At 40.6% G+C, this 19,875-nt stretch overlaps 1 protein-coding gene across 1 annotated transcript in view; it reads left to right on the top strand.

Moving 5' to 3' along the window:
* Positions 1 to 19,875, top strand: part of KIF13A (kinesin family member 13A) — a 216,781-nt gene that overhangs the window by 150,397 nt on the left and 46,509 nt on the right. Inside the window, 5 exon segments of the mRNA XM_082415147.1 lie at positions 7,522 to 7,633; positions 8,009 to 8,221; positions 10,388 to 10,498; positions 12,119 to 12,253; positions 14,508 to 14,638. Of these exon segments, the coding sequence (XP_082271273.1) occupies positions 7,522 to 7,633; positions 8,009 to 8,221; positions 10,388 to 10,498; positions 12,119 to 12,253; positions 14,508 to 14,638 (702 nt within the window).

The following is a 19,875-nucleotide window of genomic DNA, read 5'->3' as shown; positions in this document are numbered from 1 at the left end:
GCGGTCCATTGCTCGCATGAGGACGGAGGAAGGGGCCATGAGCTGAGAGACGTGGGCACCTGTAGAAGCTGGAAAAGGCGAGGAAACGGTTCTCCCCTCGAGCCTCCAGAAGGCACGTAGCACTGTCGGCCCCTTGGTTTTAGCTCAGGGAAGCACGTTCTGGACTTCTGGCCTCCAGAACTGTAAGATGATACAGTTGTGTTGTTTTAGGCCACTGTGTCTGTGGTTACTTGTTACAGCATGATTGCTGCCCTCGAGGAGCACATAGGTTAAGATACAGTAAGTTAACTTTATCCAAAAAAGCAAAAGAAGGTGGGGGGATTTTCTTGAGCAGGTAATGTTGAGAAGTGCTACATCACCCAGCATTGAAGCGTGTTTTTTTAGGACACATTTACCAGCCTGTGGATGTCTGCCAAGTTGGTCTTGTGCTTTTCCCAAAATAGCTGGCTCGAAGGGAGTGGAGCCGCCTCTGAACCCTTTCCCTTGAACCTTAGTCCAGGGCTTTTTTCTTTACCCCACACATCTCTCTCAGCTCCCTGAGTTGGTGCATATGTGCCGGGAGCCCAGTCTGGATCCAGGTCTCCACCAGGTGTCCTCCAAGTTCTCAGCATGGTCACTGGTACTTAGTCACTGAATTGATGGGACATCTTCTCACAGTAGGACCATGCCATGGTCTGCACAGCTGTCTTAGAGACCTTCTTAGAAAGAGAGGCCCATAGTCCTTTACCTGCAGTTCCAAAATCCAAAGTGCTCTGAAAACCAAGTGCTTTTCTGATTTTCTTCATAGCTCACTTGTTGGTGAACCCTGACCTGAACTCTGATGAGGTCTTTATCTTCATTTATGGTCTTTATTTACTCATTTAGTGTGGCCGTTCATAAGTTTAGCTGCAGAAATGTTAATGAATTTTACTATGGGCTGCTGTCCCTTATCCCACCAGTGGTCATGGGTAAGTGTATGCACTGAACTTCCTCAAATCCAAAATATTCTGAATTTCAAAACACATGTGGCCCCAAGGATATCCAATAAGAGATAAATGGACCTGCACTTTTTTGTTCCGTTTAGCAAGTATGTGTTGAACACCGACTGGGCATAAGAAGAAAGGGGTGAGTAAGATCAGACCCTGGCCTCAGGAGGTTCAAGGTCCAGTGGGGAAGGAGACCTTTGGAGGAGTGATATTAATACATTAACTGCCATAGAAACTTACACATAGGATGCGGTGGGGACATGGGTGACAACACAGCTGGAAGGTTTGTGGGAGGCTTCCCAGAGGAGACATGGGAGCTTCTTAGTTACAGAAACTAGGGGTGTGACCTTTCTGTGCCTCAGTTTCCTCACCTGTAAAATGTGGATGAGCAAACACTATGAGTAAGGCTGTTGTGAGGATTAAATTAGTGACTACTTGTGGCATGCTTAGAACAGGCCTACCCGTAGTAAGCTCTATGTAAGTGTGTACTAGTAAAATAAATAGTATATTGAAACTGCTGCCTGATAGTTCCGCAAATGGTTTTTTAAGCCTTAAAATCAGTGCCCAGTGAAGGGCTAAAATTAAAGAAACCTCTGACATGTTTCCTAAGCTTTTTCTCAGCCTCCTACTGGGGCTTCTTTATATGGAACATTAATAATCCTCTTAAGCAGACCTGCCAGGGACTTCACACAGACATTAGTGTCTGCTTAATGGGCTCTGGATTTAGGGGCTTCATCTCTCCTTAAGCTCTTAAGAGCTTTACAGCACACGTTATTCCTTCACGCGGAGAGCTAAGGCACTCTATGGCTGTACCGCCAAGGCCTGTTCAGGGCTGGGGAGGGATAGGTCATCTGCAGACCATCTTCACAGGGGACACGTCCGGGAGTCCGTCTGCTGCTCCTCCGTCTACTGAGGGCGGAAGGGCGAAGCCTTTCCCTGCTCCTGGAGCCTGGCTGGTTCAGCTTCTCTGAGAACTGACTTAGATCATGGAACACTCTCTAATACCCCTAGGAATGTCATTGAAAACGGTCCTGTTTTATTCTCAGCAATGGCTAACCATTGAATCCCAACAGTATTCATCTAATGAGTATCTTCCCCAGTCTCCTTTCCATTTCAGTTACTGTGGTTAATAATAAAGTATATACTAAACATTTTCAAAAATGGGCTCTACTGAACACTTGTTTGAGGGATATTAATATATGTTACTCCTAGGATTCTGTCATATAATTTGTTTTAATAACTTATAAGCACAGTGTTTCTAATGTTTCATGTGACTCAATCCTTTTTTTCTTCTTGAGTACCCTCCATGACTCTTGTTCATTTCCTCTCGGAAACCTCATTTCAGTGGGTTTTGCCTGCAGAACTAAACAGGAACTTGTACCAGGGGAGAATAAAAGTAGCCTGCCTTCTGTCCATTATTCAAGGGCGGGTGGGGGTCCTTGTTAATTTACCACTTGTGCATTGCAGGGTCCACATATGGAAGAAAGAAATCTGAATAAATGTCTCTGTATTTAACACAAGAGACCCACAAGGGACAGAGGAAAAATTTGCTCCTGAGGATGCAGTAGCCACATCTTTTGGGACATGTGCCATTGTTACTTCAGTGTTTCCCAAAACATTCTTGTGAAATACTAGTTCCTCAAGTGGCTCTGGGGAGAAAAAGACCCCTGGATAAATAATTTTGAGAAAGGCTACTTATAAAGCCTTCCTTTGGAGATTCCCAGTGCTAAAAGCTCTCAGAAATCCTGCAGTCATGAATCCTGTATAACTTCATGATTCCCTGAGCTTACTTGATGACAGAATTCTAGGTATAACATATATTAATGTCCCCAGAACAAATGTGCAAAAGAACGTGTTTTTTTTTGGAAATGTTCATATATGGTTTTTTATTACACCACAGCAATTGAAATGGAAATGAGATTGGGAATGATACTCATTAGATGAACATTTGGGTTTAATGATTTGCATTAGTCACTGGAAAACAGTGGTGAGTGGAAATGAAGCCCATACTGTAGCTATAACTGTTTTCTTTCCTCTCCTTTCATGTGATGGTGCTGTCCTTTCCCCATAATTTTCCACATAAATTGCCACTTTGCATTTCTCCTTTCCTGTAAGGAGTGGGGACTTCCTGGGGAAGAGGGCTAAACTCAGTTCCACTAACTTCATCATCTTTTGACTAATTCTGTAAAAGCCAAGGATTGCATTATGCTGTAAGCAACAGAAACCACTGCAATGACAACCAAGTGATGAGTTAATCTTTCTCACTTATCAAGAAGTCAGAGGCAGGTCCAGCACCTCAGAAATGCTATCAGGCACACAGCTGTATGTACTAACCTTAGTATGCGTTCATGTGGTTCTCATGACCTCAAGACAGCTCTACCATTCCAGGCATTGTATCTATATCTGTGTTCCAAACAAGATGGGGAAATGACCACCGGCTTCTGTCCGCTGACTATGTACCTTTTCTATCAGGAGAACCATAGACTGCTTGGAAGCCCCTCCCAGGAATATCTCCCTACATCTCATTGGCCAGAACTGTGTTTCATGGCTTCTCCGAGCTACAGAGGACTCTGTAGAGATTTTAGCTCGGTACATGCTTCCCAGCAAAATCAGGTGTCCGTTAGCAAGTAAGAAGGGGAAAATGGATATTGGGCTAGCACCCACAGAATGTACCCAAACCGTCATTGAATTAGTCCTTTTTAGAAAGAGGTTTGTCTTCTGTTCTTCAGTGTGTTCTAGACTCAGCGTAGTAACTTGGCAAATATTGACTGAGTGCTTTCTGTAAGCCAGGCATAGCAGTCTCTGCTGCCACGGTGGTCACAGTCTAAGTAGAAAGAGCAATGCATACACAGCTGACTCTGATAAAGTTTAATAAGTCCTACACTTACGATCTTAGAAAAAGATCACAGGAAACGTAGGTAAAATAGATTTGAAATCCATCCTAGACATTATAGATAACTCACATCACATCATATCTACTCCTAAGGGAAGGAATCTGGTGATTGGGGTTTCAAGGGAAACTAGGTAGGTTTAAGGAAGGTATAGAAAAGCAAAAAAAAAAAAAGTTGAATTATGACACTTTTTTAAATTGGGGTATAGTTGCTTTACAATGTTGTGTTGGTTTCTGCTGTACAGTGAAGTGAATCAGCTGTACGTATACATATATCTGACAGTTTTTTTTTTCAGCGAGCCACTTTTATTTTTGATCCTCCTGAGTTTTATTTACTTTCTTTCTGATCCCAGATTCTCCCTTGTTATAGTTGGCTGTCTGTTTATAGATGTTATCCCCTGGCCTAAGTCTTCCTTCCTCCCCAGCCAGCCCCTCCCCCGTCTTCTCCTGACCCCCGCCCAAGAACTTGTGGTGAGAGATTTAACCATTAGGAGCTTCCTCACTGTCTCCACCTCCAGCAGGTTCAGGAAGGGAGCAGTGCTTTGCTAGAATGAGAAAGATTCCTGGAGTAACGTTTTCAGCCCCTAAAATTGGCAAAAAACTCCCACCCGGTTCTGACACCCATGAGCTGCCTGTTTGCCTCCAGGCTGAAACAGCAGGGCTAGCAGGGTCCATAATTAGTTATTTTGTTATATTTTTAAGGTCCCTGGAAATAAAATTCCCATTAAAATATGGAAGCCTGGTGTTCAGCTTTCAGACATTGAACTTTCAAATGGTTTTTAGGATCCTAGATGCCCCTGGATCACTGCTTCCAGGGGGGAACCCAGAAAGGGGGGGTGGCATGGACCCCTCGTCGCTGGGTAACCTGGTGACCTCTCAGTCATCACTGAGTCCCACTCATTCTGCAGTTTATTTCTTTTTGTTCCAAGAGGACCATATTAGGTTCAGATGAAGTTCTTGTTTTGAATGTATGCACACCGTTAGGTAAAGAGCATGGCTTCTACAAGTGATAAGCTTCTCTAACTGAATAAGTTATAGAGCTGTAGGACCACTGTTAACCTCAGAATTGCCGATATTGACCCTTGAGTCACTGAGCTCTTTATAGTTGGTATGAATTAAAGTAATTTCTGCTGCATTTGGGTATGAAAAATTGGGGATAGTCCAAAGAGTTGCTTCCAAATGAAAATTTCATTTCAATAGTAGCAAAATGTGAAAAATGCCCAGTATTCTATATCTAAAGCAGAAATGTGTTTTTGCCTTATATTGAACTCCTTTTTCCCTCTATTTCATATATATCACATGCCATTTTTCTTTCTTAAAATTTCTTTTAAAGTGTACAATTCGGTAGCTTTATGATATTCATAAAGTTGTATAACCATTACCACAATCTAATTTTAAAACATTTTCATCATCCCCAAAAGAAACCTGGTGTCCAAATCATTCCGCCTTCCCGCCACCTCCCCAGCCCGGGGCAACCACGACTGCCATCTCTATAGGTTTGCCTCTTCTGGATATTTCATATATAAATGGAATCAAACAGTATATGGCTGTATCAGTTTCCTAGTGTTATCATAACAGATTACCACAAACTGGATGGGTTAAAACAACAGTAATATATTTTCTCACAGTTCTGAAAGCCAGAGGTCCAAAATCAAGGGATTAGCAGGGTTGGTTCCTTCTTGGGGACTCAGAGGGGAAATCTCTTCCATGCCTCTCTCCTACCTTCTAGTGGTTGCCGGCACTCCTTGGCTTGTGGGTGCATCACTCCAGTCTCTGCCTCCATTTGCACCTGTTGTTTTCCCCTGTGTGTCTTTGTGTCTTCTCATGGCTTTATTTTAAGGACACCAGTCATTGGATCAGAGCCCTCCCTAAGCTAGTATGATCTCATCTTAACTATTTACATCTGCAAGGACCTTATTTCCAAATGAGGTCACATCTGAGGTTCTGGTGGACATGAATTTGGGGGTGGGGAGTAGACACTATACAACCCAGGACAGTGGCTTTTTGTGTTTGTCTTCTTTCTCTTGTAAGTTTTCAAGGTTCATCCATGTTGTAGCATGTATCAGAACTTCATTCCTCTCATATGGCTGAATAATACTCCTTTGCAAGGACATGCCACATTTTATTCTTCCCTTCGTCATTCGGTGGACATTTGGGCTGGTTCCACATTTTGGCTGTTGTGAATATTGCTGCTATGAAAATTGTTATAAAAGTTTTTGTTTGGACATATGTTTTCATTTCTCTTGGGATGGATTTGTTTAACTTTTAAATTTGTCAATTATGATACACATAATTTATGTCACTTGGCAGTAATGGCTGTTGGTTATTAAAATTCTGACTCATTTTTGCCTCTTGGAATTGCTTTGTATTTCAATGACTTTTCCAGTGACTCACCTTTGGAGAATTATATTGTGTGGTGGGAAATACGCTTTTACTCCTTTCAACTTAGTTAATGGAAATCTATTGTTAACATTAGAAAGAAAGCTGTGTAGTCTTTCACTTGCTAAGCTCTAGTCACATGCTGATTTGTGTCCTTCCTTGTTTTTTATAAATACGTAGTAGCTTTTAATTTTTTAATCATTTACAAAGGGTTTTGTCTTTATGATATCATGTAACCTTCCTTGCAGTCCCGGGAGATGTCCTGAGACTGCTCTTTTCTGGCTGCTAAACTTGGAATTCAGTTGATTTCTTTTAAAAGAGCAGTTGGTACTTAACTATGATACAAGGATGTCCTTCATCCCTCAATACCACAAATCTGTTGTTTCTATGGTGATCTTTTCTTCAAGTGCAGAGAACATGTATTAACCACCACGGGACACTCATTAGCCTAGATCAGTGGTTCTCAAACTCTACCTGCATCAGAATCACCTGGAAGGCTTGTGAAAGCTCAGGTTCCTGAGTCCCACCGTGAATGTTTGATTCAGTAGGTCTGTGATGGGGCCTGAGAATGTGCATTTCTAACAAGGCTGCAAGATGTGCTGGTGCTGCTGGTCCCAGGACCACTTTTGAGACTCACAGGCCTGGCACCTGAATGTGTGTATCACTTTGGGTATTGTTCAGCCAGGGCTTCTCAAAATTTAATGTGCATATGAATCACCTGGAGATACCTTTAACGGGTTCTGATTCAGTAGGCCTGGGAAGGCTTCCAAGATTCTGCTTGGGTAGTTCTTTGTTTTTGTTAAACTGTAGCAACTCCACATTGAAATAAGCTTGCCAGCTTTAAGCAGATGAACAGGATGTACCTTGTAACTGTAGTGGAAGGGTGCTTTGCAAGTTACATTGTTACTCTGGGAAAATCAGAGGCCAGAGTGGTCCAAGTTAGACTCAAAGAGTAAATGGTTGAGATTTTAAACATAATATTTGAAGTAAATTATAATTCTCTAGTGCGATCTTTTAAATGTATGTTTCCAGGTTCTGAAATGTATGTTTCACAGGTCCTGTGATTGAACGGAATAGATTCTACAGGGATTCTAAATTCATTCTTTTAAATTAATGGGGTTACTTTTTGTTTTCCTTTTTCTCAGCTTCTTGACAAATGAATGTGGACTTGATGATATCAGCTTTAGGGACTTATAATTTTATACGTATTACGTAGAAGGATTATTATTTTACGAAAACAAAATAAATACTCCATAAAACTAATTTTTTTTATTTTTCTCTTGGCAGATCACTTACAACCTTGGGGTTGGTTATCTCATCGCTGGCTGACCAGGCAGCTGGCAAGGGTAAAAACAAATTTGTGCCTTATCGCGATTCAGTCCTCACTTGGCTTCTTAAGGTAATTCATTGTTCTCGTGTTCTTTTCCAACTAGAAATTGGCTGTTTCAGTGGTGACAGCTGAGAAGTGTGTGCAAACTACTACACAACGAACTCCTGACAATACTGTTATCCTGATTCCTAAACATGCAGGAGGAAAACTCATCCCTGTTGCCTTTTTTCCATTATAATGCTGTTTGACAGGCATTGTGCACCGACGTGAATAGAGAGAGAGACCACCTTTCATCTGTCATAAACTTATTTGTGAACTACAAACCCATTTCCACACTGAGTTTTCTTCACCGAGAAGGTCATCCGTGCACGTTTGCTGCTTCCCTCGTGCATTGTGCGTGGAATGGGCCTCGTTTCCTAAGAATTTATTTGAAATATTTTGCAGGACAATCTGGGGGGCAACAGCCAGACCTCTATGATCGCCACCATTAGCCCAGCAGCGGACAACTACGAAGAGACCCTCTCCACACTGAGATATGCTGACCGAGCCAAAAGGATCGTTAACCATGCCATTGTGAATGAGGATCCCAACGCAAAAGTCATCCGGGAACTGCGGGAGGAAGTGGAGAAACTGAGAGAGCAACTCTCGCAGGCTGAGGTATGGTCAGCCCGGTGCTCCCCGTGATCCAAGCTCCCTGGCTGGTGGTGTCTGAGTGGCGAGGCGAGGTTGAGCTCGCTTGCACTTCCGGGTCACCTCATGTGCTTCAGCAGTTCTGAGTTGATGGGCATCTTCTCCGTGCTAAGCACTGTGAAGACAACAGGCGTATAATGCAAGGCTCCCTCCCATGAACTGACAGTCAAGGAAGCAGACAATTAAAAGAGAGGTGCTGCTATTGCCTGTTTGCTTCAGTCAGTCAGTTGGCCCTTGAGTCCAGATCTCTTCCAGTGTGAAATCCCAAGACCCAAATATGCTGCTTTGATTAACATTGTAACATTAACATTGTAGATTACATTCCCGCTGCAGCCTTGCCATTTTCAGAGAAATTAGTTCTGTATCATCTCCTCATTAAGTCCTGGAGGACAAGGTGTTCAAGAATAGTTAGCATAATTCAAAAAAAAAAAAAAGAATAGTTAGCATTAGGAAAAATTCAGAAATCTCCTTTTATTTTATTTTTTAATATCAGCTCCTGACAGGGAACAAAATCATTTTGCATTGTTACCATCTTTCCTTGGCTTTACCCAGACTTTAATAACCATAACCCTTTCCAAATAGCTGTTGCCAGAGAGGCACTGTCTCACTGAAATAGTAACAGGACTGAGATGAAGGTCAAGTGCCTTAACTTCAGTCACATGCTTCCACATGGTGTGTACCTAAGACTTCTAAGTTCACATTCCTTCATACTACTCTCTTCTGACCCCACAAAGAAAAGGAAGTCAAAGCCAGGGATCTGAATATTCCATCTATTGGTGATCGTGGAGTTGCATCATAACTATTTGCTTACACGTCTTTCTCTTCTTCGTGGCCACGGGCTCCTAAAGTGCAAGAGGCGTGTTTTATTAATTTTTTTATCGCTAACCCCTAGTACAACATTGATACTGGAAGGCACTTAACACAATGACTTGCCCATGGTAAGTGCTCGATAAATGTTGCTCTTTTTGTTATTATCATCATAATCATCATTGAGTGCATCAAGCATAATTTTTTTTTAAATCGATGCCAAGAAGGGTAGCAGAACACCTGAAAAATCAAAATGCTGATGAACTTTGATGAGAGTCATGGTCCTAGGAGGAGAGTATAACAGCTCTGGAATTTGTCTGTAGGTCGATCATCTCCATCCTCCCTCTTTTCTGTGAATCTGCATTTCCACTGTGACCTTATAATCTAGGCCGGGTAGCTAGAACAATGCCTGGCCAAAGGGTAGAGCAGAGGAACCACAGCAGGTTCACGTAGAATTTTCATGTGTGAAAATGGACCCTTGTGCTTCTTGTGCTGGGTTCACCCTTGGACCCAGCACTAAATGTCACTCCCAGGCTCTGTTAACAGAGTGAGACTCAAGCATCCTCAGCCGGCCTCCACATCATTGCCACTTCAGCTTCCTGTCTGAGCTCTGCCATCTTTCTTGGTCATAGGGTTATACTCTGCAGAGGCTCATGTTACTATAGGGTGTCAAAAAAGCATATGTGGCCAAGTAAAGGCCCCCCAAATTTCTTAAGCTGCATATAGCTATATTTAGACCCCTTAATTATTCTCACTGAGCAAACACAGAGGGAAATTACTGCCTTTTAAACCAGAAGTCCTATTTCCACCTGAGTAATAAATATGCTAAGTTTATTACCATCAATAAGAAAAGTAGTTCAAATGGCCCAGACTCAAATTTTAAAATAAATGAGAAGAATTGCCACCTTTCCTGGTAGGTTAATATAACTGGAATGTGTTTATTAGTGATGTGTGTTGATCTCTGTCTTATTGAAAAAGAAGTCTACTTAAGTAACTTGTTCTCATACTTTTCTATTTTGAAGATGAACTTTAGCATCTTTTAGGTCTTTAAATGTGAAATTTAAGTACGATGGATAAAATTACTCTGGGATGATTTGTATCAGTTTAATTCAGGGCACTGGAATTTCTCTTTCTCCCTCAAAGAGTAGCAGCCATTTACTCTTTCACTTCATTTGATTAATAAAGGTCTAAAACCCCCTGACAGTGTGTGGCTTAATTGCTTCCAACAGACAGTTGATAACCGCTTAAGAAGGACAATAAGGGATTGTCTTGTACACAATGGTGGAAAAAATTAGAAAATCAGATTTCTCTGCTTTCATTTTAAAGGCTATGAAGGCCCCCGAACTGAAAGAGAAGCTCGAAGAGTCTGAAAAGCTGATAAGAGAACTAACAGTGACTTGGGAAGAGAAGCTGAGGAAAACAGAAGAAATTGCACAGGTAGCTTGATAACTTGGGCCTAAAATATTGTGATTCTTTTTTTTTTTTTAATTTTATTTTTTAATTGAAGTAGAGTTGATTTACAATGCTGTGCCAATCTCTGCTGTACAGCAAAGTGACTCAGTTATACACATGTAGACATTCTTTTTTTTTTATATATATATATATATTCTTTTCCATTGTGGTTTATCACAGGATATTGAATGTATTTCCCTGTGCTACAGTGATTCTTTTTCATTTGCTGTCTTTTCTGTATAGCCACTTGTCATCCTCAAAAAGTCCTTTAAGGACCTCTTTCTGCTGAACTAGAGCCTGCAAAGATCCGTTTTAGACACTGACTTCATTGTTTTTTATTAACTACCGTTTGGTCCCTGTATTTGCTAGAAGTGTTGCAGAGCACTGAATTTGTACAGGCATGATTCAGGAAACATCTTTAATATGTTCTGCTTTTCACATTTAACCAGAAACCTGTTCTGTGGTTTTAGATCACCTGGCAAAGCATGCAGCTACCTGATTGGCAGAGAATTCACAACATGCAGCACACCAGTAGTTTTTTCAGTGTGCTTGATTCTTCAGCTTGTTAGCAAATGCTGTTATGAACTTTACTTGAGAAAACAAAAAGCAAGGACTAATCATGTGAGTGTGTGTGTATGAGAGAGAGATGAACCTCTACACTATGCATTTCATGAACAGTTTAATCTCATTGACCACTTGTAAGTATTGGACCATCCCAATCAGGTAGCTCGAAATCAGTAACTGGAACCTAGTCCAGCCTGCTGCTTGTATGTGTCTTGTAGATATCACAAACATATACCTAACTTTCTATAACTCCTACATTGCTTTATTTTTCTTCATGGCCCATATCACCTTTGGAAATTCTGTATGTTACTTGTCTGTTTTGTCATGGTCTCTCTCCTTCCATTAGAATATAAGTTTTCATGAAAGAAGTAGCTTTGTTTTGTTTGCTTTTATATGCCCAGCCCTAGATCTGTACCTAACACATAAATATTTCTTGAATAACTTGAATGAATTTGAGGCCCTCTGCAAAAGGGACCCAGCCTGCTCTTCCAGCCCCATCTCCCACTGCTTTCCCACATTGACTTTCCCACCTGAAATCATCCAGTGCGTCCAGAGTCTTTACTGTGCTTTCCTCTGCCCTTCCCCTAGAACACTCTGCCCTTACCTTGCTGCTTCCCCATTTCTTCCTACTGAAATTCTTCTTGTGCTTCAAGAACCATCTCAAACGCATTCTCTTCCTGAAGCCTTTCGTGGACTCTTAACCCATCATGATTTCCCTCCTTTGAAGCCCCGCAGCACATTGTTCCTCTCCAATGGCACAGGGCTCTCTCCTCTTTTACTTCTAGTTGTGTGGTCTTATCACCTCCACTGGACGGGAAGCCCTTAAGGGCAGGATGATGCCTGGTTCACCCTTGGTGCCCCTAAAACACTGACACAAGACGTCATGCATTTTAGGATCTCAGTAAACTCGGTTGAGCTGAGTAGAATGTGTAATTTCACTGGCCTCGTCCCCAGAAATAGTGACTTAAGCTTTCCACGGATACATCTCATGACTAGAGCAACAAATAGAGCTTCCCTGCTTTTGTCTGTGTCTGTGCACAGGAGAGGCAACGACAACTTGAAAGTATGGGGATTTCCCTGGAGACGTCTGGTATCAAGGTGGGGGATGACAAGTGCTACTTAGTCAACCTGAATGCAGACCCTGCTCTCAACGAACTTCTGGTTTATTATTTAAAGGTAAGAGAGCATGTTAATAGATAGTTGCAATCCTGATTTCTTCACGTACGATTCCCACTTGAGTCTGGGTGCCTGTCCCCATGATTTTGCTTTTTGTATCCAGCTTAGCTCTCATTAAAAGTAAGAGGATTGGTAGTTCAGTCAAGTTACCGTTGAGAGTGAAAACCAGCTCTTTTGCATTCTACTGGGGCTGTGCAGTTGGGCTGATTTCCATCAGAGTGAGCAATGGAGGGTCTCAGAGTGATCCCTGGCTATGGCGACAGGATTCGGAGAAGCTCTGGAGAGTCACCATTATGCTTCTGGGTAATTCTAAAGGGATCTCGAGATCAGCACAAGCCTAAAGCAGACTCTTGTGGAAGATTAGACAGCTAGGGTTCTTCCATATCCACCCCTCCTAAGCCTGTATGCTCAGGACATAACTTTTGGTCCTATAATCACCTTCAAGTGTGGAGATGGGCGTGACCTTTTGGGTTTGGCGCTTCGGCCTCAGGGTAATGCCACTGACCAGGCTGCAGGGCTCACTGCAGCAGTTCTCAGACTGCTTCGTTAAGGATTCTGAGCTGCCTCGTGAATATACAGAAGGCAGTGGAGAATAAGCTAGCAGTGAAGAAAGGAACCTCAGTCTTCTATCATCCTTTTTATTCTACTTTTTCCAGAAATAAATATGACACAAATAGCCCCTGACTTATTGAGAGTCCACTAGTGGACTTAAGATCTATTCATTTAGGAATTGTTTCTGAAATCTTAATTTTGAAAGACCAAGTCTTGCCGTTTCTCTGTTGAATAGGGAAGTATTATTATCATAGTGGCTGCATGATTTTTAGAGCAATAGAACAAACAAAGAGGATGAGCGGCGGGCAGAGTCACCAGGGGTCACAGTCCTCACATGACTGAGGTTTGAGGTACTTAAAAATCATGCTAATCTGTACATTGTATAATCCACAGGCTTCAGTACTCTGTGATTTGGTATTAGAAACTCAACTATTTTTTTAATCATTTTATTTTTTTTATTTTTTTAATGCTATTCTTGTCTGCTTACATTCTTTTTATGTATGTATGTATGTATGTATGTATGTATGTATGGCTGTGTTGGGTCTTCGTTTCTGTGCGAGGGCTTTCTCTAGTTGTGGCAAGCGGGGGCCACTCTTCATTGCGGTGCGGGGGCCACTCTTCATCGCGGTGCACGGGCCTCTCACTATCGCGGCCTCTCTTTGTTGCAGAGCACAGGCTCCAGATGCGCAGGCTCAGCAATTGTGGCTCACGGGCCCAGTCGCTCTGCGGTATGTGGGATCTTCTCAGACCAGGGCTCGAACCCGTGTCCCCTGCATTGGCAGGCAGATTCTCAACCACTGCGCTACCAGGGGCCACCAGGGAAGCCCTTTTTAATCATTTTAAAAGTTACATATTTGGGGGCTTCCCTGGTGGCGCAGTGGTTGAGAATCTGCCTGCCAATGCAGGGGACACGGGTTCGAGCCCTGGTCTGAGAAGATCCCACATACCGCAGAGCAACTGGGCCCGTGAGCCACAATTGCTGAGCCTGCGCATCTGGAGCCTGTGCTCCGCAACAAAGAGAGGCCGCGATAGTGAGAGGCCCGCGCACCGCGATGAAGAGTGGCCCCCACTTGCCGCAACTAGAGAAAGCCCTCACACAGAAACGAAGACCAACACAGACATAAATAAATAAATAATAAATTAATTTTTAAAAAAAAAGCTTAAAAAAAAAAGTTACATATTTGAAAATGTGACTTTCCATGAAACTATTTTCAATGGTTCTTGAATTTATAGAGCTGTTCTCAAAGCACTTTCACCGTTAATTCAGGAGATCCTTGCGAAAGAATCCTGCTCATTAGATCATAGTAATAATGTTGTTCTGGTTGTACAAAAAAAAAGAAAAAGAAACTGAGGCTCAGAGAGTGAAATACCTTGCCCACGGTCACATAGATAGTAAGTCGTCAAGTTAAAACCGGAGCTCAAGGTATTCTACTATCAAGTATGACTTCTTTATGTTCTAAAATAATGGCTAATCACTGTTGATCAGGGTTTGTTTTTTTTTCTTTATAGTGTTTAAACATATTTTACCTTTAGTGTATTAAGGTAAGCTTTTGACCTACAATGCGCCAGATCTCACATCTTCCATCTGATTCATCTAATGTTGTCATGCATGTGCGGTTGGGTTATTCGAATTGATTGTGATAAACTTTTGCTGAGTTACTTGTAAGGGTAAGTTTTTCTTTCTTTAATGATCTGTTGCCAGGACCATACCAGGGTAGGTGCAGATACCTCTCAGGACATCCAGCTCTTTGGGATAGGAATTCAGCCTGAGCACTGTGAGATTGATATTGCTTCTGATGGAGAGGTCACCCTCACTCCAAAAGAAAATGCAAGGTAAGAAATGTCCCTTAAAGGTAAGAAGCAGCTCCTTAACATAGCTCAAGTGCCTTATTTTCAGGAGTAGACTGACCCTTTCTGTCTGTTTGCTTAGTTATATCAGAGTTAAGGCTGCACTGGCTTTTGCTTTCTGCTTGTAGAGAGCTGTGTAAGCAAGATTTTGAGCACCTGCTTCAGGGTGGCTGATTCTGCCTTGACTGGCTGGGTGATCTTAGATAAGATACTTCTTTTATCTTATCTTCAATTCCCTCATATGATAAGTGAGGCTTATAGTAGACAAAACATATAAATCACTTGGCTCAGTGCCTGACACACATAAATATTGAATAAAGTTATTTGTTATTACCCAGTGTAACGCATTGTATGAAAAGCAGTTAATCAGATAACTCCATTATATGAAAAATTCCTAAACTAGGCTATAATATGTAAAAATTTGAGAATTGACAGGATAATATATTTACTTTTCAACTTCTAAATGATGTCTTGAATTATTTTATAATCATGTGTAAAATGAAGTCCTAAAACAGTATTCCTTAACTCACATAATTCAGAACACACATTTTTATGAAGAAAACTACATTCATTTCAAATTATTCTGTTAATATCACCCATGTACATTTCTAAGTGATGAAAAACTGAGACTAACAATAATAGCATGCATGATTCATGAAATTTGTGGGCCTTCTGTTATAGTGATATACTGTTAAGATATTTAATGGTAAAATGATACCATTCCTTGATTTTTACTTATTCCAAGTTCAAATAGAATTTAGCTTTATGCTGTATTCCCCTATTAGAAGCTCTGGATTTTTTTTTTTTCATACTTTTTTTTTAATTGACAAAATTATGTGTGTGTATACACACACACACAACATGATAATTTGATCATATTCTCTTTTAACACTACATCTGAAAATGATTTTATTCGGTAGATTTCCTCATACCTGATTTTACTTCCATGTCTTTTTATCCTACTTTTCGTCCTTCCCCACCTCAGGGCAGTGGTTCATTCATTCAGTATACTTGCTCTAGGCTCTGTGCTGGGAATGCCCAAGTATAGTAACTCAAAGCCTGGTGGAAGAGAATATATAGAAACAATTGTTATTATACAGGAAAATAAGTGCTTCTTCTAAAGTGATCTTTATAACCTGCAAATCTGATCACTATAAAAGTGTGTGGGGTTTGCCGGACTGGAGGTAGGGAGAGCTGTTAGGATATTATTACGATATTGTTGTGGGAACACAGCAGTAGCAAAAGAAGTGAAGAACAAAATGTATTGCAAAGTTACTTGAGAGTCAGCGAGGTTTAGTGATGTGCTTGGGGACAGGATGGGAACTCATTTAGTAAAAGAAAAGAAGTGAGCAATATTAGATTTCTGTCTTAGGAGACGAGATAAACAGTGGCGCTACTAAATCAAAATAAGAAGTACAAGAGGAAGAACAGGTTTGGAGGATGATAGGCAACGAGTGGTAATGAGTTCACTTTGGGATACTTTGAGTTTGAGGTGTCCTTGGGATATCAATGTGAAGATTTCCAGTTGCACATTGGATTTAGGGCAGTAGAACTACCCTAAAAATACAGACTGGGCATAATCAGTGTTGCCTGTCTTGAAAGTGGATCTAGAGTGAATAGTGGAAGGGTTAAACCAATGTTTATGGGATGGTCTGAAGATAATCCGTGAAGTAGGGTGAGACAAGGGAGTCAGAGAGGCACAGAGGCAACAGCAGGATACAGTGATGGAATCCAAGGGAAGAGAACATTTAAGGAAGAGGTCAGAGTAGAAGCTAAAGAGCTTCTATTGGACATAGCAGTTAGGAAGACATTAACAACCATGGAATGTTTAAGTACCATGCAGTTGTGGGTATGGAAGGAAAAAATGCAAAGAAGAATGGGAGGTGAGGAAGCAGGCTGAATCTTGGTTGTGAAGATGGAAATGGGATTGGAGACACAGCAAGAGAGGGACATGGCGTGAAGGGATAGTCAGTATTTCCTCAGATCTGTCCTCAAGTCCACCGGTTCTGTCTTGTCATGTTTCACCTGCTGCTTAACCACAGTCTACTGAGTTTTAATTTCAGTGTCTCTGTTTTTCATTTGTAGAAGTTTAGGAAGTCCTGTTTTAGATATGCCTGGTCTCTATTGGTAGAGGCTTGTTTTTACTCAATTGTATGCTTTAATAATTTTAGTTTTACTTATTTTATTGCCTTTATTTGGAAATTCTGTTCTCTGAAGTTGCTGGGGCTTCAATCCAACTATTTGTTGTATCTGCTGATAACTTTGCTTCCTAAAGCAGTTCATGATTTTTTAGATGTGCTCCTCTTCAGCGGTTGATCTGTAGGAGTCTTGTGGCTTGGGTGAGGCTACATAAATTCCTGCAAAGAGATTTTATATTTGCTTCTTCCAAGTACCCCAGGCATGTGTTCAAGCAGAAATAACTTTTTAATGCTAATTTCTTGGCTTGGGTATGTTACCAAACCAGGCAGTTTCCATAACTTTTTCTTTTTTATATTATTCTAATAAGAGTGTACTATAAACGGCAAAGTGATATGTTCATACGTATGTTCAGGCGTGTGTGTGTGTGTGTGTGTGTGTGTGTGTGTGTGTGTGTAAGCACCTAGATAGGGGTCCTCTAAAGATACAGATGATCACAAAAGTAATCAATAAGTAAGAGAGATGAAGCTTATTATATTTCTCTCTGATTTGCTCTGGAACTATTTTTAGTTTTATTTTAGAATAACACTGCTCAATAAAACTTTGTGAGATAGTAGAAAGGTTCTATATCTGCTAAGACCATTTTGGTAGCCACTATTGAGATGGTGCTCTTGAGAATTAACATATGGCCAGTGAGAATGAGGAACTGAATTTTTTAAATTATAATTCAGAGTTTAAAATAATAAAAGACACTGAGTGACACATTTCTACTCTTGATCATACTGCTATTCCCAGAATTTCCGGAGGGCTTTTTAGATGCCTTAATAAACAATGGGGAAATACATTTCTTAAAAACTGACTATTGAATGTCTGTTTTTTAGGTAGAAGAGATAAGTATTCTATAAAACTTCTTTTAAAAACTCACCTTTTTGGCAAAAGTATGTATGTATGTACATATGTATATATGTATAGTGTTAACAAACAAATTTTGAGTAAATTTGAAGATGTAATTGTATTAAATGATTTGTGAATTGGGCAGCCTCTCATCAGGCAACGTGAGGGGTTACACAACATGGAAGGTTTTTATAGTAAGGAAGGTGGGACAAGGAAAGGAAGTCATCAGCAAGGAACAAAAATGAAAGTTCATTGGAGGAAAGTAAAAGTTCAGGTGACAACAGTTTCTCATTAACTGAGCTATGGTGTTTTTTAATTGGCTGGGCTTGTTGCTGGGTGCAGAGGAAGGCTTCCTTCCTCCTGCTGGGGTAGTAAAGTAGTTGCACTTCCTGTTGGGGGTGCAAGGTAGGTCTCTTCCTGTTGGGGTAACTGACATCTTCCTTTTTGGGATAATTGACGATGAGTGTTGTGGTATGAGAGTTCCCTTTTCAGGCCTCTTGACTCCAATTTTAGTTGAGGTTTCCTTTTGTTAATTTTCACAATAGACATACATATACATATATATTCTGATCTCATTTTCCATTTTTGCAGATGAATAAATCAGTTCATATTTCCAAATAGATGGGAAACAGACTTTTGAAACTTGAGTCACAATGTTGAGAGTCATTTTGAAGAATAAAGGGAGCATGTTAGTGTAAAACATACACACCAAAATTTTACCGTGTTTGTGTACGACAGATTAAAAACATTTAAGATGGTGTCTCCAGGGTATTTTTTATCAATAAAAACTTAGCCACCAGACTTGAAATATTCCTACAAAAGAGTGATTATTTTCATCTGTGAATTTTCCTTATTCCATAACTTTGAGCTTAAGAGTCCCCTTAAAGATTAGGAGCCAGATAATGAGAGTATATAAGAAAAGTAACGTATGGAAAAATTAAAACTCAAAATGATACTCATTATTTTTCTCCATCAAACTTCACTTCACAGCCCTTATAGCAAATTAAACTTTAATTAATTGATTAACTATCCCCCTAATGTTTTGTTTTGCTTTTATTGTTTTGTTTTTATTTTTTAATTTTTTTTAACATCTTTATTGGAGTATATTTGCTTTAAAATGGTGTGTTAGTTTCTGCTGTACAACAAAGTGAATCAGCTATACGTATACACATATACCCATATCTCCTCCCTCTTGCATCTCCCTCCCACCCTCCCTATCCCACCCCTCTAGGTGGTCACAAAGCACCGAGCTGATCTCCCTGTGCTATGCGGCTGTTTCCCACTAGCTATCTATTTTACATTTGGTAGTGTATATATGTCCATGCCACTCTCTCACTGCTTCCCAGTTTACCCTTGCCCCTCCCTGTGTCCTCAAGTCCATTCTCTACGTCTGCATCTTTATTCCTGTCCTGCCCCTAGGTTCTTCAGAAACTTTTTTTTTTTTTTTAGATTCCATATATATGTGTTAGCATATGGTATTTGTTTTTCTCTTTCTGACTTAACTTCACTCTGTATGATAGTCTCTAGGTCTATCCACCTCACTACAAATAGCTCAATTTTGTTTCTTTTTATGGCTGAGTAATCTTCCATTGTATATATGTGCCACATCTTCTTTATCCATTCATCTGTCGCTGGACACTTAGGTGGCTTCCATGTCCTGGCTATTGTAAATAGAGCTGCAGTGAACATTGTGGTACATGACTCTTTTTGAATTATGGTTTTCTCAGGGTATATGCCCAGTAATGAGATTGCTGGGTCGTATGGTAGTTCTATTTTTAGTTTTTTAAGGAACCTCCATACTGTTCTCCATAGTGGCTGTATCAATTTACATTCCCACCAACAGTGCAAGAGGGTTCCCTTTTCTCCACACCCTCTCCAGCATTTATTGTTTGTAGATTTTTTGATGATGGCCATTCTGACTGGTGTGAGGTGCTACCTCATTGTAGTTTTGATTTGCATTTCTCTGATTAGTGATGTTGAGCATCCTTTCATGTGTTTGTTGTCAATCTGTATATCTTCTTTGGAGAAATGTCTGTTTAGGTCTTCTGCCCATGTTTTGGATTGGGTTGTTTGTTTTTTTGATATTGAGCTGCATGAGCTGCTTGTAAATTTTGGAGATTAATTCTTTGTCAGTTGCTTCATTTGCAAATATTTTCTCCAATTCTGAGGGCTGTCTTTTTGTCTTGTTTATG

This window comes from Balaenoptera physalus (assembly GCF_965194825.1).
Source record: "Balaenoptera physalus genome assembly, chromosome: 11".
In the NCBI taxonomy this organism is placed as follows: Eukaryota; Metazoa; Chordata; class Mammalia; order Artiodactyla; family Balaenopteridae; genus Balaenoptera; species Balaenoptera physalus.
This window is presented reverse-complemented; position numbering and strand designations above follow the sequence as displayed.